Genomic DNA, 26121 nt, shown 5'->3' with positions numbered 1-26121 from the left:
CCTGTTTAATTTTCTTGTAATCTCAAAACAGAATACTCTTGCTTATTTCAATATAATAGCAACTTTATACAAGCAAATCAAAATCAACACTAATTTTAAGAAAGGCATAAATTTAGAACCATAACAGTATATAAGTATTTATACCAGCTGCTTACAAGACTGTTAGATATGATAAACAAAAACAGCTTTGTTATTTGTACCAACTACCTTTTCCACTTGCATGCATTCAAAATAGTGAGAATTTTTAAGTTCTGTACAACTGACTAGATTTGACAGTTTGAGAATGCTAAGGTCTTAGTGATGAGAGGTTTTTGCAGAAATGGTTTTAGACATTAGAAACATCTCTGTTGCAATATACATAGAATTTTGAGGTAACATATCAATATCTGGCATGCTTTAATTTTGCAAGAACACCTGTGTCAAGGCTTTGCTTAGAAACATTTCAATTAAATTAACAGTTGCTATCTCTGATTCTCAACACTTGGAATTATTCTAATTATATGCATCTCTGATAAGTAAATAAACTTACTATGGCTGTCTTTCCAGATCTGCCTGTAATGGGGGGGAGGGTAAGGAGGTAAGGCAGCTGCTTAAATTATCAGTCTTATCCAGCCGTGTGAAACTGTAAGTTTATTTCTGTAACCATCTGAAGAGATTTTGCTATTTTATCATATTTTTTAAGTGTGTTATGTGCACACAGGTGTGTGCAGTTATCTGCTGCTCCACTAAATTACCCAAAGCTAAAGTGGGGTTGAGTTGTCCAACTAACATGTAGATAAATTCAGCCCTAGATGTCTTTGCTAATTATAGTAAAAATATAAACAGTTAACGTGAAATAAGCATACTAAATCTAGACTTTGTAATGAAAATAAGGGGAGCAGAGACATTAAAGTATGGAAAGATGAAATGCTGACTGAAATTATATTTTTAAATAGTGTGTTAGATCATAATAACCACATTGAGGAGGACTTAGTGAACAGGCACAGTGCTAGCCTGAATTATCTCCACTCTCTCACCTACACAACACCACATGAGATAGGTACTGCTCCCCTTCAGTAGTTGATGAAACTGAGGTTTAGGGAAGTCAAGTAATTTGCCCAAGGTCCGTGACATGGCCAGCAGGCAAGCAGGGTCTCACACCTGGGCCCGGCCCACTCCAAAGCATGCTACTAATCAGCGTACTCTACACTACCCAGTGAATTTGGCCTTCAGTATGCACTAGCTGTTTAATTCTTGTTTATGTGAATAATCTAAAACACATCCTATGATTTTTTAATAAATGCAAACATATTTCCTTAACTGTCTTTTTGTTGGCCTTAGATATTCTCAGTAGACTCCAGTAGTGATAGTTCTGTTCTCAAAAAGTATTTTCATTGTTTTCTCATTTGTTCTTACTGCCCTGGGAAGATGGGTGGGGAGCGGGGAGGCAGTCATGGGAAGCAAGTATTATTAAAGAACTACACATTAAATGACTTGTGGGTGACCACCTGCTGAGTGACTTAGAAGAGTTAAAACTCAGACCAAATGCAGACATTGTTTCCCTCACCTGCTTCTTTACCATCTGATTGATTGTTGCATTGTGTTGACTCCAGTCAGCAACAAAAGCTGTAGCTGAATGATCAAAGCCACAAGTTGTCTTCAGTTCATCTGCATTTTTATAGGGAATATTGGTAGCTTTTTTAAAGTAAAGATTTCTGTCTAACTGTTTATATTACATAACCTTTGATATTGTCAAGATTTTTGAGGGAAAATTGAAACAGTATCCTAAAACTGAAGACAATCGCCTATCTTAGTCTTAGGGGATTCAGTATTACCACTAGGTAGTGCTAGATACTACTTTTATTTTTGTTGTTGTAATTTCAGGAGTCTCTTCTTGCAGATGAGGAAAGAGGTATTTTTCCAAATTAAAATATTTCTGACAACCTAGCAGCTTTGTTTTTCACTTTCTTTATTATTTCTTTCAGATTTTTTTTTAGTCATAGGATTTTTTTCCTTTAATTTACTCATAACCATTACTATCATTTCATCAACTCAGTTCTTACTATACAAATTATATTTATCTCCTATTTAATTTACATGTTTTTCCAATATTTTTTACCTGGTCATCTTTGTTTTTTAATTCAGTGTTTTTGTGCATGACATTTCACCATTTTTTTCCTGCAGATGACCCTCATGTTCAGTATTCTGCAGTGAGCAGCTTTGTGTTTCTTCGTTTCTTTGCTGTAGCGGTAGTATCACCTCATACTTTTCATTTGCGACCTCATCATCCAGTAAGTGTTGTTCTTCTCAAAGCTTTATTCCATTTTAATTTATTTTTATTAAAATAAGAAAAGATAAAATAACAGGCAAATTTCACTTGGCTATGTTTTCTTATAACGGATACTTAAATTTACTGGGCATTTTTCTTAGCCATTTGCTTCTTTCAGAGAAGGTGGAAAATTCTATTTTTTTGTTATTGTTAAAAGATATGCACATGAATAATAATACTATGTTGGTAATAACTGCAGCTTGGTGATGGGTACAAAGAAGATTCATCATCTTTTCCCTCTGCTATTCTGTGTGTTTGTAAATTTCCATAATACAGGGATGTCTTTTTTTTCTTTCATTAGTTATAGGTTTAGTTTGATCTTGCAGATATCTTTAAATCTCACAGAAATTTGAAGAGGCTCATTTCTGAAAGGTGTAGAAACTTTCATTGGAATGTAATTTGTTTGGTATCTCCATATTTTTACTTTTTATTCACCTGAGATGATGATATAAATATATGAGATTTAAAACTTAAGGCATATAATCTTTCTGTTCTGAAGTCGTATTTAGTTACTTAAATCTGAATCTGCACTGCATAGATTTACATGTTTCTTAACATTTTAAAATTCCTTATTTTTGCTGTTTCTTTTTCCTTCTCCTACAGTGTATTATTGCTAATTCTTTAACCTTTTATGTTCCAAACATTTTATAATCTTATCTAATTGTTTTTGTTGCTGATTTTTATAACAAATAATAATAATAAAAGCCAACATTTATTTAGTCCTTGCTTTGTACTAGGCCTTCTTCTAAGTACTTTATATGTTCTAACTTACTTAGTCCTCCCAGTAACCCTGTGAGGTAAATTCTATTCTCATCTTTATTTATAGATAAGAAAACCACAATTCAAGAACTTCTCCAAGGTCACACAACTAATAAATTATGATTTGATCTCACTCAATTTGAACTGGATTAAGAAAGTTCACTGACTGACCCACTCAGTCTTCCCAGGCTGTAAGCTTACCCCTGTTCCTTCCTGCCTCTTAGGCAGTCAGGTGTTTGAGCACCTACAGTGTATCAGATGCTGTGCTCAGCACTGGAGATGCAGTGATGAGGAAGAGACACTCCCTGCCCTTAGGAAACTCGCTAATACAGTGTAGGGAAGACCCACAGGTTTTGGAGTCAAACTGGGCTCTGCAGCCACTGCTTCTCTTGACAGCTACACATTGGCCACTTACTTAACTTTGAGAACTGAGTAAAACCATGCTGCTGTGGCAGCAACACACACTTTCTTGTCAAAGAACAAATGGTCTCTGAGTAGCTACAGCGGAGGATTGGGCCAGTGCCTTTTGTTCACAGGGCTGTCCTTTCTGTGGCTGTATTACTGAAGCTGTACAGAACTGTGGGGCAGCAAAAGCTTGATGACATTCTGGACATAAACAGAACTCCTACCTCTGAGCTTGTGACCCTGCCTTATATTCAGACTTGAATTTGCATATCCCTGTAACAGATGTTACAGTAAAGTCCTTCTAACCACAAACTCTGTATTTGAAGTCACCTTTCCAATCAGTATGTCAGAAGGATTGCTTCAAACTGTCATATAACTTTACTGTTTGCTTTTAAGTGAGCCTTTCATTCTAATTGGGGAAATAAGGCAAATATATAAGACACATAATCTAAAACTACATACATAAATCTAAAACTAGCACCTGATTAGTACCAAGTAAGGAGTATAGACAATCCATACTATAGAAATTGAGAGCAAGGAATGATCCCAGTGACCTGAGGGCGATGACATTGTCAAGACTATTATTGAAAGTTACAGAGTGGTTGAGGAGGAGAACCAATTAAAGGTTGTTAGATTTTACATTTATAAGTTCTTTGGATTTTGAGAATATTAGTAGAGTAGAAAAGAAGAAAATCCAATTGCAGAAGATTAAGGAATAAGTAGGTGAATGCAGTTTTACCTAGGAAATATATCAAAAGTGAGCTCGCCCTGCTGCTAAAAGACACGGGCAAATTCAAGTATGTACATGTGTGTGTACATATACACATGAATAAATACTTCTTTTGAAAAACACTAATTTTAAAATATGGGTTATAGTAACATTGACATGGTAGACCATTCTTTTGAGAAGTTTCATAGTAAAGAAGAAAGATTGAACTTTCCTTCTCATCCTGTCCCCTAGTCTCTCACTGATAGCTCCTTCCAAGACTCAGCCAAGGCAGACTTCTCTAACCCTTCGGTCTGGGTTAGGCTCCTCTCTTATATGTGCCTGTAGCACCCTGGGGCTTCCTCTGTCATGGCACTTGTCATACTGTTCTATAATCATCTGTTTATTGTCTCTGCATGTGGACTGTCAATACCTTAACAGCAAGGGCGGGATCTTTTTCAAATTTGTGTATCCCAAGCACATGGCACAATTTCTAGAACAAGTAGGTGCTCAGTAAATTTTTTTTTTTTTTTTTTTGCGGTACGCGGGCCTCTCACTGTTGTGGCCTCGCCCATTGCGGAGCACAGGCTCCGGACGCGCAGGCTCAGCGGCCACGGCTCATGGGCCCAGCCGCTCCGTGGCATGTGGGATCTTCCCAGACCAGGGCACGAACCCGCGTCCCTTACATCGGCAGGCGGACTCTCAACCACTGCGCCACCAGGGAAGCCCTCAGTAAATGTTTGATAGGTGAAAGATGGTAGCTCAGAGAGAGAGCTCATCAAATGATGTCTTTTCCAAAAATGGGAAAAGCTATGTATGGTTTAAATAGAGGAGAAGAGACCAACAGAAAGGGAGAAATTAAAGACAGATGGGGCCTTACTAATGTATCAATGTACTGGATGATTCAGAAAGAGTGTCTTTAAAAGAAAAAGTGATAGGATAAACTTGCCGGGGGGAAAGAACAGTTTCTCCTTTGAAGTATTATGGTGAATCCTATGAAATTGTTTTGTTTTGGTTTTTTTGTAGATCAAAAATAGTCAACAGCAATTTCACATGGTTCAACTTAATATAAGGAAAAAAGGATAAGATGTGTTGTTTTGGGGTGACAGAGTCAACGTTTCAGTTCAATTTAATAAATGTAATACAGCATCTACTATATGCTAGTGCTAGTCTGTGTACTAGGTGCCAGATGACTAAGGTCCTGGGCATCTATGAAAAATTATGATGGCAGATAGTAGCAGGGTGAAAATTTAGAACAGCTTCTTTGTAGAGTACACTAGGGAATCAGCAGTAGCTAAATGATACGATTGTCAAATAGTAGTGAGGGCCATATTGGTGTAAACAAACCTCTGACATGCAGAAATTATGTAAAATATGGTTTGCTCACTTTTTTCAGTTCAGGAAAATAATGAGCTAAAACATTGATTTCAAAACCAAATTTCAACAGGGAAGTCTTGATGAAATTCAGTTCAAATTCAGGTTGTTAGCACATTGTTAAGAATTTTATATTCTTCAAAGGCAGAGAATTGGAGGGACCTTTTATAGATATTGTAGCTAAAATATTTTCTGGATGTTGTAGCTAAAATATTTCTGAATAACCTTAATTAAGGTGTGTAACTGTTTCACGAGTATAACGTAATGATCATATCTCAGATATTCCTTCTTTTCCAGAATTGCCTTACATCCTGGTCATCTCTTCACCTTCACAGTCACTGCCTATTTTCAGTGTGGGGATACTAAAATATTAAGGAATGTCAACCAAACACTAAACTAAAGCATTTCTGTATCTAAATTTTCTTGAACATGTCTTTTTAAATTTTAATTTAATTTTATTTTGATTCTTTTTAATCTCTTTTTTAAAAAAATATTTATTTATTTATTTATTTTGGGCTGCATTGGGTCTTCATTGCTGCGCGCGGATTTTCTCTAGTTGTGGCGAGCGGGGGCTACTTTTCGCTGCAGTGCACAGGCTTCTCATTGCGGTGGCTTCTCCTGTTGCGGAGCACGGGCTCTAGGCACGCGGGTTTCAGTAGTTGTGGCACACGGGCTCTAGAGCACAGGCTCAGTAGTTGAGGCGCACGGACTTAGTTGTTCCGTGGCATATGGGATCTTCCCGGACCAGGGCTCGAACCCGTGTCTCCTGCATTGGCAGGCGGATTCTTAACCACTGCGCCACCAGGGAAACCCTTGAACATACCTTTTGATGGCAGATTATGGGTATTTGAATCTCCAAAACAAAAAAGATGTTTTATGTAGTGATAAGGGAATTGGTTATACAAATGGATGGATTGGTGGAAACTCATCAGACTATATACATTTAAAATCTGTTCATTTTATTGTATGTAAATTATACCTCAATTAAAAAAAAAAGGAAGCAGCAAGGATTCATTAGGGAGCACTGTTTAGTCAACTTTATTTATATTTATTTCTTTCTGGTAGATAGGCCTGGATAATAGACTCAAATAGTTACCTTCTGCTAAGATCCTACATGAACTAAGTGACTTCTTATTTCCTAAGTTGAATTTAGGTCTTTGCTTCCATGGTGAAAAGAATTGATTGCAGAAACCGTAAAAGTATTGAATATGCTTACAAGTGGGTTGAATACAGAAATTTGGAAACTTCCATTTTAAGTCATATGGTAGAAAAAGGTAGATGCCATTGACATTCCAAAAGTGAATACAATTTTTTAGGTAATCCCATCTGCCATACTGTACCCACCCCCCAAAAATTAATATTGATTAAATTATGGCTTTCAAAGGAAAGTATAACATGTCATTAGATATAATTACTTTGAGAGGAACTGTCAATTACATGTGGCTTCTTTAGTCTCTTAATTCCTTAGTTCAGTGAATTGTGCCAGTCCTTAGCTAGATTTTAGCTGGTTTGAACGAACATTTTTGAGTCACTGTTTCAGAGCAAAGTAGCCCGTTCACTCTATTCTACTTTTTACACAAATTCTATTTCTTGAAAACCTAACAAGACTTTTTGTGTCTTTTCTACATTCTTTAGGATCCACAGACAGTTAGAACATTAACTCTCATCTCAAAAACCATTCAAACTTTGGGAAGCTGGGGGAGTCTGTCCAAAAGCAAGGTAAGTCTTTACATCTTTTGCTCTGTATTCACACTTCTAAATGTTGTTGTACCCTGTGATCCCTTCTCCCTCACTTTACTCCCTTTCAAATTAAAAACAAAGCAGAACCAAAAACATATATGTATAGATGGCGATAGTTGTCTTTTAGATGTTGTGTCTTAGTCACCCTTACAGAAGACAGTTTCATTTAAACTAATGTGTCTAAGATGGGAGAGAGAGTCTAGTTAACAGATGCAAAAGGCTTTTGTTTATCTTTTTGTGCCATAATCATCCAGCAGCTGTTGAGAGAAATCTTCAGCTCCAAGCCCCGTAACTCTTAAAATATACGATTGAATCCTTTAGGCCCTAATCCTAAATTTAAAACTAGTCAATTATATTCTTAGTTCTCTACTTAACATATATAAATTCCATGTGTTTTTTTCTTAGTCAAGTTTCAAAGAAACATTCATGTGTGAATTTTTCAAAATGTTTCAAGAAGAAGGATATATTATGGCAGTTAAAAAGGTATGATTGTTTTACTCTGGAAATATTAACTTCTTATATAGCATTAGGCAAATAACATTTTATATTGTTCCTAGGAATCAATCCCCAGTTTAAAAAAAATGTTTAACCTGTCCATCAAACATGAAAAGGCTGTCTTTTAGTATATTTCTCCTCCCATACAGAACTATGGATTTTTCAGCTGTGAAAAATACCTAAATGAGTTTTAGCAACAGCTATTATTGCCAGTGTCTTAGTAACACAAATAACAAATATCTAGAGTTGATATTTCTTAACAGCAGCACTGTTGACAATTTGGTTGGGCAATTCTTGACTATGAGGGACATTTTTGTCCATTGTAAAATGTACAGCAGCCCTGGCCTCTACTATTAGATGCCAGAAGCATGTTCCCAGTTTTTACAACTAAAACTGTCTCTAAACATTGCCAAAAGTCCCCTAAGGAACAAAATTGCCTCTGATTAAGAACCTCTGGTCTAGGGGGAAAGACTTAATGGTACCTGATGTATAGTAGGCACTTAATTGCCGTTGGAGAAAATATATGAATTATTGAATATCTTATAAACAATATAGGCTTGTGGTTAGTAACCTGAGGAAAGTTACTTTAATTTAAAGTGTACAGAAGTCTATAGTATATGAGGTCACAACAAAAGAGCTGCAACAAACAAAAGTTGCTATACTTAGAAGTAGAGAATGTTTTGGGAAGATTTTTAATTTCTTGAGTCTTTAGTTCTGAATCACCCCAAACAAAATGTAGCATTGTTATAAAACCCTAAAAATTTGTAAAGAAAAGTTATTTTGAAGTACATCTAAACTTAGCTTGAAGAAATTACTGTATCTTATTTATCACAATTCTAACTTAATGAATCTAAATTAGCATGGTTAGATTTTAAAGATTGCATTCAATTTCTGTAGCATGATTCACAGGTGACTGCCAGGAGTATATTTTGTTTGTAGTTTTTTATGTGTGCTTTTAAATTTCTTACAGGGACTCGTAAATGAAAGTGATCATTTAAAAAATTAAAGCCAGTTGGATTTTTTTCGTCTTGAATAATAGCGCAAGTTCAACCAAAAAAAAATTTTTTTAAGCAACCATTGAATGTTTTTGAGGAGAAAGTCTCTCAAAAGAATAGGCAAAGAAAAAGCTGCCCTTTTATTCTCAGGACATGGTTGAAACAGTTTGTGGGACAGTGTAGGCAGACTTTTGTTGGCAAGATTATGATGTTCTTTTGTTTTGGGGTTGTTTTTCCATTTCTTACGACCTAGGCTGTGGCAGCATCTGATTTCTTTTTCCTGATACAATCAGAATGTGTATAGTTGGTAATGTCAGTGGAGAAAGTATTTAAGGGTGCCAGGAGTTTAGTCTGTTCCTGATCTGCTCTGAGTCACCCACTCACATTCTCATGCACTATCACTGTAGTACATCTCCTGTCTCACATTTACATAGGATATTTTGCCCTAATATATGAATTTTCTTTATTATTTACTAGTCTAGATATGTGCAGTGCTAGAAAGTACAAAAGCTTATGAAACCCAATTTCTCAATTAGTGGTGTTCTCACTAGTGACATTGATCACTGCTCCAGAAGAAAATAGTTTATAATTCTGAATCCTATACAATTTCCACAAAGTTTAGGAAAAATAACCTGAATAGGTCTGTAAACAGGCTGACCATATAATTCAGTGTCCAAAACCACAAAGTTTTCAAGGGTGAAAAGGAGTACTTTGATTATGAGGGGACCAAAGTTGTAGACAAGGATGGCCCTGAGCAAATTGAGGCCTATATTTACCCTGCCTGTAGTCCATCTTAATTATTATGTTTTCTTTCACCTTATATAAGTGGATTTACCTCATATTCCTTAACAATATGACAAATAAATAATAAATTTAATAATTACCATAAATAAATAATAAATATTTATCAAATAAGAAAATTAGTGCCCGCAGGCAAATATTAAGAAATGAAATATTTAAATAACTCTTTCACGCTCCATTAGTGGATGGTTGATCTGTGAGAATTGAAGATGTAATAGGACATTTCTTTAGTTTCCTTGGATACTTGTTCTGTGTCACCCATATATAATTCAAAAGAAACTCTGTTCTTGTTCTTTCAGTTACCAAGATTTCTTCCAGCAAACTAGAAGTAAACATTCCACTGGAAAATCCCACAAGTGGAGGTTCTGGTGGGCAATCTACAGCCAGTCTTAGGAGAAAATGACTGTGCCCACAAACTCTACTTTAGATTATTCACTGGTGCCTCAATGTCATCCTTATTGGAATGTACTTTGTTTTTGTTTTAAACCCTAAGCGGGACAACATAGAAAAGTATAAAGGAAAAAACAAGGACTAAACGAATAAATAGTTCCTTTATGGAGCAAAATAGGATTCCTCTCTAAGAACAGGAATTGTTCCTGAACTACTAATTTCTCTCTCCCATGAAGAGAAGGCCACATGTCAGGAATCTCTTGACCAGTTGAGGTAGCATATTCTTGAAGCTTAAATGCTTTTCACTGGGTAGTTTGCCATTGCTAGATTTGGGTACTTCAGATTTTCTTGAGCCACCACATTCCCACATTTTCCATGGGAAGTTTCTAAATGGTTATTAGATTTTCAGGCTATTCCAAAGAACCCAGTTACACTTTAGTCATAACTGAAATACTAGCTCTCAGGGCTAAAGTCAATTATATATGATGAAAGTCAGCAAACTCTTCTGTAAAGGGCCAGTGAGTAAATACTTTAGGCTTTGATGGCTGCATAAGGGGACTGCCACATATTTTTCTTCGTTTTTACAACCCTTTAAAAATTTAAAAACTGTTCTTGTGGGCCTTACAAAAAGGGGTTGAATTTGGCCTGCTGAGCTATAGTTTGACAATTCCTGACCCACAGTATAGGTTCACAATCCTGTATCTGAAATCTTTGGGAACGGAAGTATTTCAGAATTCAGTTTTTCAAAGTTTTGAAAGATAATAGGTATGTGCTATATATTATATAATAAAATACCCCCAGTGTGCCTCACAGTAATGTTTGTGTAGCACATTAGTGAATATTCACACTAAGTAGGATAAATACAGGCTATAAGTAGCCTTTCACCAGTTCAGGTTAAGTTACTGTAAATGAGTTTACTGTAAATCAAAAGCAAACCAAAAAACTCTTTGTACTCAGAGCTTTTTAGATTTCAGAGTTGCAGTTAAGGAATTGTGGGTTGAATTATTTCTACAGGGACATATATCCTGGGTTTTAAGTAATTTAACGTTAAACTTTTAGAATACCTGTCATATGTAAATTAGGGACTTCCTCTACAATTAAGTATGTATTTTGCTTTATTCCTTAATAATGAAGAACTTCACGATATTATCTATCAGCGACATTGATAAACTGAATTTATGATGTACCTTGTCACAAAGTTGTAATATTTGCCCCTTTCCCCATTTAGTTCTTGGATGAAATTTCATCTACTGAAACTAAAGTGTCCAGTGGTACCAGTGAGCCTGTGCACCTGAAAGAAGGGTAATTTAATGAAATTAGATTTTAAAGTCATATTTCAGTATAGACATTAAGTAAGTACAAAGAGCATGGGTCCAGGAGTGAGGAAATCTGGGCTTTGTTCTGTGCTAAAACTGCCTAAGTAACATCAATCAGGTAAGTCACCCTCACTATCCTATAAACTTTATGCCAGATGGGCATGACTTCTTGTCCATACAGTGCTATAGTTGTTTTGCAAATATAATGAGATTATGGGTGGTAGAGTAGTACTGAAAAAAGTAACAGCATTATTCAGTCTTAAAGTAGTGTTTTCATTGGAAGCTAAAGGGGAAAATTACTCACTTGACCTTTTTAGTTCTGGATAGTACAGTTGTAAATATCAAATTATTTAAGGACTTTATTCCCTTAGTATGGCCAAAATAAATGCAGGAGTTATAGATGGCAAAGACATTTTCATAAACTTAATATAGTCTTTGACAGCTCTTCATGTCATTTAAAATTAAAGGATAATTCTTTGTTTTGGATTAATTATTTTAATATTTGTAGCTAAATGTTTACATCTGTTGTTTTGGCAGTGAGATGTATAAAAGAGCTCAGGGAAGAACTCGGATTGGAAAAAAGAATTTCAAGAAACGGTGGTTCTGCTTAACAAGCAGAGAGCTCACCTACCACAAGCAGCCAGGTAGTTGTGTTTATGCTCTATTGTGGGGCTTTTCCTGATTCCCACTGAAGATTTCTTTTTCTGCTGCTTAATGTGACTAGCGAACCTTTTTACTAATGTTACTGTAGTTCATGGTTTCTCACAGTGATGTACATACACTAAAAATATAATAAATATTTGACGAGTAACACCATGTAAATTACACTTTTCTCTCCCTTTGAATGTCTTGTGTTACTAAAAGTGGTGTTCCTACAGTATGCTCTGTTTTCTAAAAATCCCTAGTAAATCCCTGTTTTTGTAATCAATCTATAAGGAACAACAGTTAGATATTTTAAAACTCAGAATTTTAACTTCCAGAGTCAAATTGGTAAGAATCAGTTTCTAGTAAATGAGAGTGTTTCAGTGGTTTGCCAAGAGTTCCTACAGTCATACCATAGGCTGTGATTCCTATTCAGTTAAAAGATTCATTCTAGACTATTGCCAAGCTAACTCCAAGATGAAAATTCTAGTAATTTGCCCCCTGAAAAGGCACAAATTGGCTATCTGTTTGGGTACAGAGAGCCATCTTCCTACAGTGTGATTTGAGGGCTTCGGAGAGGCAAAGTTTGTCCCTCAGTGGACTGACATAATGCTTAAAATCTCTACCTTTTAAGTTTATTCCTTTGGGGGTAAAGCATCATCCATAGAAGGCCACTGGTTTCTGATACCTTAGCAAGAATTTAGTATCTAGATCATAGGTCACATACAGTAAAATTCCTTCTGTTCAGAGTGATCAGGATCCAAAGCTGTTCACTTAACCAGAAAGGTCAGTTAAAGCAAGAATCACTTAAAAACAAACAAAAAGATGCATTCATACCTTAAATATTTATATGTTTGTTTAGCAGTCTTATGATAGCCAAGATCTTTTCTTTGAATATGGATCTATAGATTAGATTTCCCCTCTGTCTTTCTTGTGCAAACATAACCCTAATGCATCAGTTTTCAGGTTGATTTCTCTAAAGTGAAGCTAGAGCTTAAATACTTGAAAAGTAGTCAAATTATAGAATCCTTTTAGAGTGTCATGATAGTCACCCTAAGTTTTTGCAGCTGTCTCACCCCCATATAAATCAACTTTATTTGTGTGGGTGTTGGTCTCCTTTTTTGAAAGACTTTTCAGAGTGTTTGCCTGATTTTCAAATAAATATATGCCTCTTGGCAGGCGGCACTTATTTTGTCACTTTACATAATGTTTAAGTAAATTATAATTACACCATGGAAAAATGGCATAAATAGGTCTGGGAACAAACACAATGGACTTGGTAATCAAAACAGCCTAACCAATGGAAACAGAAGGGTACAAGCTTAATAGTTAGTACCCTAGCAGCCACAAGCATTCAGCATCCCATGAGCATCATTCAGTAAGTTCTACAGAGGAAATGGAGAGTCTTGGTTAATCTGACAAATCTGTTAGGTAAAGATCTGTTAAGAGAACTTCTGGTATAAATTCTGAAATGATAAAAACAAACACCAGACGTAAGATACTTTCAAGAGAATGTAGACTCAGTTAAGCTGAGTGCTTCAGTGGAGACTCTAGAAGAGTGAAAAGAAATTTTTTTGTTTCATAATTCCTGAGGATCTTTAGCCAGAATGACTACATATGTCCAAATATATTAGTAAGACATAAGAGGCCAAATGCACTATATTTTTAGGCACCTAGATAATTTGTTGTGGAATATAAATATTCCAATGACTAAGGATCAGTCAGCTACATACTTGCCCTTCCAGACAGCATTCTTTAAGCTAAGCATATTTTTAATGTTTTAGAAGTTACAGTTTATGTTGAATACTATATAAATGCTCTCACATATATAGCACCATTTTTAAAATAGCTGGCATAATATGCTAATTATGTTTACATCAGCAGTACACTGGAATAAAATTTAAGGTAAGTTAGTTATCCTCTGTGAATAAGTTGGCTATTTTCTCCTCATTTGAAGTATTTTCTAATCTAAATCAACATTCTAAAGTCTTCTTTGGCTTAAGACTTTAGAAATCAGATGATAGCTTTGGACCCTTTTCCTCTAGAAAAATTCATGAACAAATATAGACACAAAACCTTGCATATAATTTCAGGGAGTTCATAGTCCCAGAGTCCATGCACAGTTCTCAAGAACTTCTGTTCTATCCAGTGATCTTATGAGGATAAAATTCTCTAGAATGATTAGACTGCTCTAAGGTATAAAATAGACACATTAGAAGTTACATTATTTTCAGGCCTTAAGAAATTTAACATGTTGGAATGGCATTGGAGGAATCAGCTTGTTATATGAAGTTTCAAGATTATTTACCAAAGCCTACAGTTTTAAGCATCCATGCTTTTTTTTAACTATTTTGTTGGATTTTTCCAAAATATATTACATGCTTCCCTGCCTTCTAAAAAAGAGTTCATTGAACGTAAGTTAACATTTTCTAGATGGCTTGGGGCTGTCATTGATAATATTAATTATTATATAGTACTCTGATTTAGTGATGTTTTCTGGGCTGCTTATGGGTGTGTGCAGCTGTTTACTTCCCAGCTACATGCCTTGGACTCTGTGCTTTTTTGTGTTCCTGTGTTTGCTTTATACAGTTTTTCATTATCCCCTCTGTGTTCAGGCTGTCACCTTAAATTTCTTGTGCTGTCAGTGTACAATAATGTAGCATCTCACTCCCACCTCTTATCCCCTACTTCCATTTTTTACTGCTAATATACTATGAGTGAAGATGTAGGTACTGTGTTTGTTAAAATTATACATAAGATTAAAAGGCCTTGATTGACGATTTCAGGACTTTTCCTCTGTGAATAAAATCCATAGGCTTTGGATTCTCTCTTTGGTTGTTCAGCAAATGTTTTGCTTACTTCCTGTTTCCTTGCAGTTTTTTGCATAGCTATGACTGCTAGGTAATTAGTCTCTTATTACACTTTACGACTTTGGTGTCTGAAAGAACGCCTCCCAAATATTCTGTAACATAGCTTTAAATCATTGAGTCTTTCACTCTTTCCTCCTACTGAACACTAGTGTTCTGAATCAAGTATTTCTACCACTTAGAATCAAATAATAGTTTTCCAGTTTACTGGAAAAGTAATTAATAGAATTTTCTCAATTTTAAGGGTTTTTCTCAAATAAGTTATTAAATTTTGATGCCCACTTAGTAATAGTAAGCAATTAATCTTCAATATCACTAAATTAACATGTGGCAAATGAATATCGTAGGGCATTCAGTCAGCTATCAGTCATGATTACCTTGACAGTTTCTTATGGATCTGAGTGTGATTATGATTTTATATTGATACACTATAACGTGGTCATCTTCTACAAGTAAAAGTTCTCCTAGTTGTATGCTGGAATCAAATGAGTTATTGATGTTCCAGCCTCTTCCTATCTCATCCAGCCTCATCTTCTGCATTCTCCATATGTCACTTTGCCAGACTAACTCTTGAAGCTCCTTTGAGTTGTGCTCTTTTACATTCATGCTTTTGCATTTGCTCTATCTAGAAATCCCTTTCTTTCCTTCTTTACCTGTGTAATCTGTTGTCCTTTAACCCTCAGAACAAGTGTCAGCTCTTTATGGAAGTCGTTTTCATAAAGCTTCTGGCCACCTCAGTTGAGTATTCTCTTACTATGTTTCTTTAGCACATTAGTGATAACTTATGTCACACTGTGTGGTCATTACTTTTATCTATCTCTTGCCCTAGTTTTTTAAGATCCTCAGTGGTAAGGACCATGTTTTTACTACCTTCATGAAGGCATTTATTAATTTTTAATAAATGGTTTTCTTCAGAGGACACCATGTTTTCCAGATATGCTGTTATCTGAATACGTTAAGAACCACTGCTGTGGGTTTCTAAAATTTCTGCCAAGTTTACTACTAATAGGTTATATTTTTAAATAATAAATTATTAACAAATTCATCTCTGAAATTCCATTTGTGTTCTCCAAACTTGATTAGATATTGTCTACTTTTGGATGACCTGTTATACACAGATACATACATACAGCCTACACAACTTCCATATGATATCAGTGTTCTAGCTCATATAACCTATGGACAATATAAAAGAAGTTTCCATGATGTTTTAAACATGCATCTCAATACATTTAGGTTGACTTGGTTTTTACCTGCTCATATATTCATACACAGGGCTCTACAGTATTTTTTTTCTTTAATAACTAAAGAACACCATTGATTTGTCTGTGCATTATATTCAACAGATATTTTATTGGGTGCCTGCTGTGTGCCAGATGTTGTTCCAAGCTCTGGAGAAAACAGTAGTGAACAAAACATACCAAAATCCTTACCCCCATGGATCTTATAGTTTAGTAGTGATTGACAGTAAACAAACAAAAGAATTTTATACTATATGGGATGATTATAAATGAGATGGACAAAAATAAAACAGGAAAGGGGAATAGAGAACTCAGGAGAGTTGCAATATTAAAAAGTCTAGTCAGGGAAGCCTTCACTGAGAAAGTGACATTTGAGCACAGACCTAAGGAGGGTGAGGGAGTGAGCTATGTGGATAAATTTGAGGTAGTAGTGACACAGACATAGCTAACAGCAGCTGGTACAGAGGCCCTGAAACAGAAGTACACCTGGAGTATTCAAGAGACAAGAGAACGCTTTTGTGACTATAAAAAAAAAAATGAATAAGGGGATAATCACAGGAACTGAGATCAAAAAGACCATGGAGGAGCTAGATATTATAGGGCTTGTGGATCATTGAAGGAGTTTGAATAACATGGCAGGGCACTGGAGAGTGTTAAGCAAAGGAATGATATCATTTGAATTATGTTTTGATAGGATTGATCTCCCTTGCCATGTGGAGTGCTGTGTGGAGATTAGACTGAAGGGGGCAAGGAGACCAAGTAAGAAGCTACTGCACTAATTCAGGGGAGACAAGATAATGACTTGGACCTGTTAGTAGCAACGGAGGTTGTAAAAATAGATCACATCTTGGATCTATTTTAAAGATAGTATTCACAAGATTTGCTATAGGGTCGGATATCAAGAGTAAGAGCAAGTCAAGGATAACTCCAGGGATTTGGGCTTACACAAGTAGACTGATGAAGTTGCCTTTTTAAAAATAGACATGGGAGTTCTGGTAATAGTAAAGAAGCTTGTACTAGACTAACTGTCTCATAGATAACAACTAAAAACTTTGGCCAGAATATATAAAACAACTCTCTGAAGAATTTGACCCTTGGAAGATGAGAACTATGCTGGGTGAGATTTATGTTTATTTGGCTTTCCCCCCGAGAGCCTCCCAATCTGTGCAGTATGAGGTGGTAGAATTCAAACAGAAAGTCATAGTTTGCTTTTTTTTTTTTGGCCGCACCACATGGCATGTGGGATCCTAGTTCCCCAACCAGGGATCGAACCCATGCCCCCTGCAGTGGAAGCATGGAATCCTGGACCACCAGAGAATTCCCAGAAAGTCATAGTTTTATTGCCTTGAAATGGCAAAGGACAGAGTTCAAGGCTGCCAGAGGAGGCAGAAATTGAGGAGATTAAAAGGAGGAGCCTTCCAATCTGCTTTGAACTCCCCTGAAATCCTTAGCTGACTCGAACTGCTCGTGCTAGGGGGAACTTCAGAGAGGCTAGTGAAAAGCAGTAACTGAAAGATTAAAAAAGATGAGAAGAGATCTCAGCTTCTTTCCTCCTCAGAGACAGAGTTTGGAATTTTAGAAGGTGGTGGTTCAGAAGTAAAGACTATGCCCTAGGATTAAGGAGATTTAAATAAACAAAGTATCATATAAACAAAGTATAAAGCCAAGCCTCAGAGTGATCAGCTAATGAGGTAACTTTTTGAGGGAGGATAACTGAATCCAGAGTCTCTACAATGTATTATTCTTAGTGTCCAGTATACAGTGAAATATTAACAAGTTTGAGAAGAAACAGGAAAATACAACACTAGTCAAGAGAAAAAGCACTTAACAGACGCAGACCCCTATATGGTCTACATGTTGGAATTAGCAGATATGAACTTTAAAGCTGTTATAAATATTTCAAGGGTTTAATGGAAAAGATAGTCATCATGATTAAAAAGATGGGGAATTCCAGCAAAAGAAAAAAATAGAAACTATAAAAAGGAATCAAATGGAAATCGGAATTGAAAAGTACAACATCATAAATGAAAAGTTTATTGGATGGGCTTAACAATGGTTTGGAGATGTCAGAAGAAAGATTCAGTGGACTTGAAGACAGATTAATGAGAATTATCCACTCAAAGAACACAGAGAAAAAATATTGGGAAAAATGAACAGAACCTTCAACCTACCGAGTTGTGGGACAGTATCAGGCAGTCTAACATATGCATGATTGGTATCTTAGAAGCAGAGTAGAGAAAGAGGCAGAAAAAAATACTAGAAAAAATAATGGCCTAAAATTTCCCAGATTTGGCGAAAAACATTTTATTACAGATCTAAGATCAGTGAACACCAAGCATAGTAAATACAAAGAAAACTACACTTAGACATATAATAATCAAACCAAAGATAAAGAGAAGAATCTCAAAAGCAGAGGAACAAAAGACAGATTACATACAGGAGAACAATACAAGTGACAGCTAACTTCTTATAAAAAGCAACCAAAGCCAAAAGACAGTGGAATGATGTCTTTCAAGTGCTGAAGGAAAAAGCTCTCTACTTAGAACTCTAGTGAATATTTCCTTCAAAAATGAAAATAATCCTTTAGATAAGTTGTTAAGTAGACTTGCACTATATGGAATGCTAAAGGAAATTCTTCAGGCTGAAGTGACGTAACACCAGATGGAAACTTAGATCTACAGGAAGGAATGAAGAGCACTGAAAATGGTAAATATGTACATAAATGTAATAATGTCTGTCTTAATTTTTTTAAAACATCTGTTTAATGCAGAATTTATAACATTGAATTACAGCGTTTATAACAAATTTAGATGTAGAATATATGACAGTAGTAGCACAAAGGAAGGGGATGGAGTCAATTATTGCAAGTGTCCTCTATTTTATGTGGAGTGACACAAGAATAATTTTAAGTAGATTGTAATGAGTTAAGGCTGTATAAATCTCTAGAAGAAAACTTTAAAGAAAAAAGTATAATCCATCTCTCCCCTGCACAAAAAATAAATTTGGCAGGAGGGGAAGAACAGAGGAGCAAAAATCGGATGGGACAAATAGAAAACAAATAGCCAAATGATAGGTTAAGCCCAACTATAACAAGTAATTAGAATAAATGTAACATCATATCTAAGATCTGGAGCAAAGGAAGGATTATGCACTTTAATCAGTTCTCTTCAGCATTGTATTGGAGGTTGTAAACAATGTAGTAAGACCCCTCCCCCCCAAAGAAGAAAAGGACATATGGAGTTACATAAAAATTCCTAAGGAATCTTCACAACAACTGTTTGAACTGATAAGTGAATTTAGCAAGATCTTGGGATACATGATTTGTATATACAGATCAGTTGTATTTGTATAAACTGGCATCAAAATATTAGAAGATGGGGCTTCCCTGGTGGCACAGTGGTTGAGAGTCCGCCTGCCGATGCAGGGGACACGGGTTCGTGCCCCGGTCCGGGAAGATCCCACATGCCGTGGAGCGGCTGGGCCCGTGAGCCATGGCCTCTGAGCCTGCGCATCCAGAGCCTGTGCTCCGCAACGGGAGAGGCCACAACAGTGAGAGGCCCGCGTAACGCAAAAAAAAAAAAAAAAAAAAAATGTTAGAAGATGAAATTTAAAAATAATACCATTTATAGTAGCAGCCCCCCCTTCAAAAACACCCACCTAAAATACTTAGGATCATTTTTTAAAAAATAAGTATAAGACTTTAAAGAAAATTATAAAACATTGCTGAGATAAAATAAAGGAGATGCAAATAAACGGAGACATACATCATGTTTGTGGAGTTTAAGGTTCAATATTTTTCAAGAAGTCACTTCTCAAATTCATCTTGATTTTAACACAATCCCACTCCAAATCCCAAGTTTTTTTGGGTAAAAATTGACAAGTTGATTCTAAAATTGATGTCAATGGGAAAACAAAGGACTTAACGTGGCTGAGCCAATGTTGAAAAAGTAGAACAAAGTTGGAGGACTAAGACTAAGACTACTAATTACTAAGTAATTCAAGTCTGAAATTTTGTCATAAGAGCTAGAGAGATCAGTGAACAGACAAGAGTCCAGAAAGACACACACACACATATATGGTCAATTCAGTTTTGACAAAAGTGTCAAGACAGTTCAGTTGGGAAAGGAAAGTCTTTTCAACAGATGGTGCTGGAACAACTGGATAAACGAGAAAATGAACTTCACCTTACCTCATACTACACACAAAATTTAATTCAAGATAAGAGGATCATAGGCCTCAGTGAAAACATAAGAGAATATCTGTGCAACTGTAGAGTATGCAGGGATTTCTTAGGATATCAAATGCACTAAACATCTTTTTAAGATAAACCGAACTTCATTAAAGTAAGACTTTCCCACTCTTTATATCATCACTCCTTTTTCTTTCTTTTTTGTTATGATAATGGCATAAAATGTGTTGCTTGGCAGTTGAAATTTTTCAAGAGGTTGTTGGGATTTGAGTTTCTTTAAACCATAAGCTAATGTTTTTCACCAAATTTGGGAAATTTTTTACTTCAAATATTTTTTTTCTGTCCATTTTCTCTCCTTCTTAGAACTCCAAATATACTTATTCAGGCATGCTTGATATTGTCTCAGGTCTCTCTGAGACTCAGTTTATTTGTCTTCTTTCCCTTTTATCTTTGTTCTTTAGATTGGATAGTTTCTATTTACGTTCATTGATTTGTTTACCATCTCAAATCTTCTCTTCAGCTCATGTAGTGAATTTGTCATTCCATTTATTGTGCTTTTCAGCTCTAAAATTTCTGTTTGATTCTTTTTATAGTTTCACTTTTCCTGTTTAGAGTCCATATTTGTTCAGTCATTATTAGCATATTTTCCTTGAATTACTTGAACATATTTATAATAGTGGATTTGCTCACTAATAGAATAAATTCAACGTCTAAGTCCACTCAGAGTCAGTTTCAGTTGGCTGCTTTCTTTCCCAAGTATGGGTCACACTTTTCCTGTTTCTTTCCACATCTCATTTTTTAGTTAAAAACTGGGCTTTGTAGGTAATACATTATAGTGTGTCTGGATTCTGTTTGTTCTTCTGAAGAACTCAGACTGTAACGTCTGTTCCATGTGTGTGTGTCTGTCGGTCTCTTTTTATCTTTCTCTCTGTCAGTGTATAGCTGCTGTTGTCTTTGCTCAGATTTTTTTTTGTCCCTAATCCTACCTCCCTCCCTAGGGCTCTCACCTGAGCTTGCTTAGTTCAGTGGTCAGCCAGTGATTTGAGCATAGTGCTCAAATACCTGAAGCCAGTAAGTCTTCCACCCTTCATCACCTGAGCTGTTTGTGAATCGGAACACATTCAAAGGCACAGCAAATTCACATGTCTCCCCAGGCTTTCCACTTTTGCCAGACTCTCTGGGATGGCACATACATGCATCTTTAGCAGTTAGCCAAGGATGTGGCAGGTTTATTATCTCAGCCTTTCTATAGCTCTCTTGTTTCCAAAATCTCACCCTTAAACTGAATTTGTAGCCTCCAGCCAGTAAAGCTGTGAGTTTTCACTGATCTGGGCAATTTGGAAACACCCTCAGGGAGGAAGACTGTAAACTGCACAGTTCTTATCCTATGCGGTAGCAGTTGTTCGTTGAGTAAACACGTCTCAGATTTTTACTTGCCTTTGGTTATTTTCCAGTGCTCTGAAGTGGTTGTTTTTAATAATTTGCCCAGTTTTATACTTACTTTCTAAGGAATGGAATTACTCAGCTTCCTTACACTACTATCAAAAGATAGATTCACAGTTATTTTGTTTCATCTGTGTTCCTTGGGACCGATATATAGCTGGAATTCTGTTTTTCTTGGGGTGGTAATGGTTTTTTAATGGAGATATAATTCGCATAACCATAAAATTCACCCACTTAAAGTGTACAATCCATTTTTAGTATATTCACAAAGTTGTGCAATCACCACTAGTTGCAGAACATTTTAATCCCCCCAAAAAAGAAAACCTATACCCATTAACAGTCACTGCTCACTCCTCCCTTCCCCCAGCCCCTGGCAAACACAAATCTGCTTTCTGTCTCTATGGATTTGCCTCTTCTGGACATTTCATGTAAATGGACTTAAACAATGTGTATGTAACCTTGTAAGACTGGGTTCTTTCACTTCGCATAATGTTTTCAAAGTTCATCTATGATATGGCGTGAATCAGTACTTTATTCCTTTTATGGCTGAATAATATTTTGTTGTTTGGATATATTCCAAATTTTGTTTATCAGTTCATCAGTTGATGTACATTTAGATTGTATCCATTTTTTTTACTATTATGAATAAATGCTGCTGTGAACATTCACATATATGTTTTTGTGTGGACATATGTCTTCAGTTCTCTTGGCTATGTACTTAGGAGTGGAATCAGTGAGTCATATGGTAACTAACTTTATGTTTAACTTTTTGAGGAGGTAATGATTTGAACCTAAACTGGATTTTAGTTATTTAATAAGGAAATATAATACACTCACATTTATTGTGATTACTGTAATTGCTACTTTGTTTTATGTTTTTTGTTTATTAGGCTTTTCTGTTTATTGAGGGTTTTTCTCCTGTCTTTTTAATTGGAATAATCAGTCCCACTCATGTTCATTCTGTCCTACCTACTGAGAGAATTTGGGCATCCTATTTCTACCTTTAAATTGTTAACAGACAGGTTTAAACTTACATGTTTACCTTGTTGTCTGCAGTTAATCACAGTCTCTGTTCAAGCTGAGAAAGAACATGAGCATGCTTTCAATTTATTTTTCCCTAATAGCGTCTACCTAATGAAGTCGTCTGAAATTTTAGTACTAGGTTCTCTTCTTTTTTTTTTTAACATGTTTATTGGAGTATAATTGCTTTACAATGGTGTGTTAGTTTCTGCTGTATAACAAAGTGAATCAGTTATATGTATACATATATCCCCATATCTCCTCCCTTTTGCGTCTCCCTCCCACCCTCCCTATCCCACCCCTCTAGGTGGTCACAAAGCATAGAGCTGATCTCCCTGTGCTGTGTGGCTGCTTCCCACTATTTTACGTTTGGTAGTGTATATATGTCCATGCCACTCTCTCACTTCGTCCCAGCTTACCCTTCCCCCTTCCTGTGTCCCCAAGTCCATTCTCTATGTCTGTCTTTATTCCTATCCTGCCTCTAGGTTCTTCAGAACCTTTTTTTTTTTTTTTTTTAGATTCCATATAGATGTGTTAGCATACAGTATTTGTTTTTCTCTTTCTGACTCACTGCACTGTAGGGTCCAACCACCTCTCTACAAATAACTCAATTTCGTTTCTTTTTCTTCTTTATCCATTCATCTGTCTGTCGATGGACACTTAGGTTGCTTCCATGTCCTGGCTATTGTAAATAGAGCTGCAGTGAACATTGTGGTACATGACTGTTTTCGAATTATGGTTTTCTCAGGGTATATGCCCAGTAGTGGGATCGCTGGGTCTTATGGTAGTTCTATTTTTAGTTTTTTAAGGAACCCCTCCATACTGTTCTCCATAGTGGCTGTATCAATTTACATTCCCACCAACAGTGCAAGAGGGTTCCCTTTTCTCCACACCCTCTCCAGCATTTATTGTTGTAGATTTTTTGATGATGGCCATTCTGACCGGTGTGAGGTGACAACCCTCAGAATGGGAGAAAATATTTGCAAACGAAGCAACTGACAAAGGATTAATCTCCAGAATATACAAGCAGCTCATGCAGCTCAACATCAAAAAAACAAACAACCCAATCCAAAAATGGGCAGAAGACCCAAACAGACATTTCTCCAGAGAAGATATACAGATTGCCAACAAACACATGAAAGGATGCTCAACATCACTAATCATTAGAGGTTCTCTTGTTTCTTTTACCTTTTTATGTTTTGATTTTTCTAACTATGCTTATCAATTTTTCTGATTTCTTTGCCCAGCACTATTTTTTATATAATGTACTTGTCTTTTTCCTGAATTCTTACTTATTTTGCAAGAGTATGTCCTCAAGGAATTATCTCAGATAGGCATTAGGGCTGATAAATTTTCTGAGTCCTTGCAATAAAAAAAAAAAAAGTCTGTTTTACCCTTACACTTGAATAAGTTAGATCGGATTTAAAATCATTTCCCACAGAACTTTTAAGATACTTCTCCATGGTTTGCTAGTTTCCTTTGTTGCTAGTGAGAATTTTGATGTCATTCTGATTCTTAGCCTTGATTCTTCTCCCTAGAAACTCTTAGGACTTTTCTTTAATCTTCAGGCTCTAATATTTTACTGCCCAGTGTCTTAAGTATTACCTTTCTTCCATCCTGCTCAGCACTTGATGGATCCTTTCAATCTGAAGATTTATACCTTTATCTCTGGGACATTTTCGTTGGTAATTTTACTCTGAACACTTTCTAGTTTGTTTCTGGAATGCTTATTAGACAGATATCAAAACTTCTAAATTCATCCATCATGGCTCTTAACATTTTTACTGTCTGTTTCTTTGTCCTTTTGTACTTTAGAAAGTCCTCAGTAAAATCTTCCATTTTACTAATTCACCTTGCAATTCATTCCAATTAACATTATCAACTGAAATTAACTCGAATAACATCATATGTGCCTGGAGCAGTGCACTTTCTCTACATATGCTGTATTGTCCAGAAATGAACAAATACAGCAATTCTAGGATATGGGCATGCTTTTGTGTATTCAACAAATCTAAAGATAGAAACTTCCTGCAAAATTTTTAAATTCTCTGGAATCTCTGTGGTGCCCCATGTAGATTAGTACCGAAAGACATGTCTCCTTTCTTCCTCATTTATTATACCCCTGATTTCCTCAGATGTTATTCTCTTTGTTGTATGTGTGCCTCCTCCAGAGTGCTGATTTTCCTCATCTGTTTGGTGATTTTTTTGGCGATTTGCTCATCTTTGTGTTACAGTCCATTCACCTGCTTGAGTGTTCAGTAGCTTACAGCCAGTGATTTCGAGGGAGGGACAGGATGAGCTGCTGAGGGGCAAGGGTGCTCGTGCTTGTCTTCTGGCGTGGATGCTTTCAACAGCCTGTGGCAGCCCTGCTTTACAGCCCAGTACGCATCCTTACTGCTTTAGCCTGGGGCTGTGCCTCTGTTGACTGCTGCTTAGCACAAGGTGGCGGGGCGAGGGGGGGCGGTGAGGACCTAATTGACCCAGCTGTTCCAGATGCAGCGTACCAATCAGTGATATGACTGTCATCACACATGTCTGAGTGTGTTCCCCCTCGCCCCGCCAACTGTCTATGTCCATTGACTCTGGCTTGAAGCTTTTCTAAACCAGCCCTCCTTTTACAGATGTCTTTTCCTACGTGTGGTTTGGGCTGTGGCTTCTTCCAGTTTACTCCCTTCCCATCTCCCCACACCTCCTCATAAATTTGATCTTGTAGCTAGCTCCCAGGAGACTGCTGATAGTCTTTTCTTATTTTCCCATGTATATGTAATTTGTATTTGTTGAATTTAAATGTTTCCGCAGAAAAGTTTTTCCTACCTGTCCAATTTAAAGTAACTTCCCAACTACTTTCTATCATATCGCCTTGGGTTGTTGTCATTATAGCATTCATCTCTACCTAATATTTGTCTTTCGTCAGTCTTTCCAGACCTAAATGCAAACTTCATTAGGGGCTTTATGCGTTCTGTTTACTCCTGTATCCCAAGTGGTTACAGGACAGTGTCTGGTATATAGTAAACATTCAGTGTATGATAGTTGAATTAAGTGACTTTATCTTTAAAAATTGTATATCACATCTTCTTGAATTACACGAATTTTAGATTTTACATCAGGAACCAGGCTTAGCAAATACTCTGTTAACCTCTCTGTTCAAGAAAGAAAACCTTTATTAATCAAATTAGTGTCTTTGACCAAAAAGCTGTACATTAATCCATGGAAAATATAAAGGTCTTAGCCTCCAGCACTTCAACCCACATGTCATTAAAGCAAAGTTTGGTGGAAGAGGAAGCAAAGCTTTGATTCTCTAAGAAAAACATTACAAAATGACCAGAAAAAGTCATAATTATATTTGCTTATAGTTTCTATGACTATATGAATGTAGTTTATTCTCAAGTAAATTGTTAAGTTGAAATGCTTCGTATCCTCATGCCACCTT

The 26121-nt window shown here is 36.2% G+C and overlaps 1 protein-coding gene across 3 annotated transcripts in view; it reads left to right on the top strand.

Moving 5' to 3' along the window:
- RASA2 (RAS p21 protein activator 2) overlaps nucleotides 1–26121 on the top strand; it is a gene marked incomplete at its 5' end in the record, with an annotated part of 116869 nt that overhangs the window by 82720 nt on the left and 8028 nt on the right. The window contains 5 exons of one of the 3 annotated variants that reach the window (XM_082654515.1): nucleotides 2164–2270; nucleotides 7188–7271; nucleotides 7698–7775; nucleotides 11202–11275; nucleotides 11827–11933. In XM_082654515.1, the coding sequence (XP_082510641.1) occupies nucleotides 2164–2270; nucleotides 7188–7271; nucleotides 7698–7775; nucleotides 11202–11275; nucleotides 11827–11933 (450 nt within the window). Of the gene's footprint in view, nucleotides 1–2163; nucleotides 2271–7187; nucleotides 7272–7697; nucleotides 7776–11201; nucleotides 11276–11826; nucleotides 11940–26121 lie in introns of all 3 variants that reach the window. The other 2 variants (XM_082654514.1, XM_082654516.1) reach the window with 2 other exon arrangements.

The sequence above is a fragment of the Grampus griseus genome (genome assembly GCF_964374135.1).
Source record: "Grampus griseus genome assembly, chromosome: 5".
Taxonomy (NCBI): Eukaryota; Metazoa; Chordata; class Mammalia; order Artiodactyla; family Delphinidae; genus Grampus; species Grampus griseus.
Note: the sequence above shows the minus strand (reverse complement) of the source record. Positions and strands in the feature narration are given on the sequence as shown.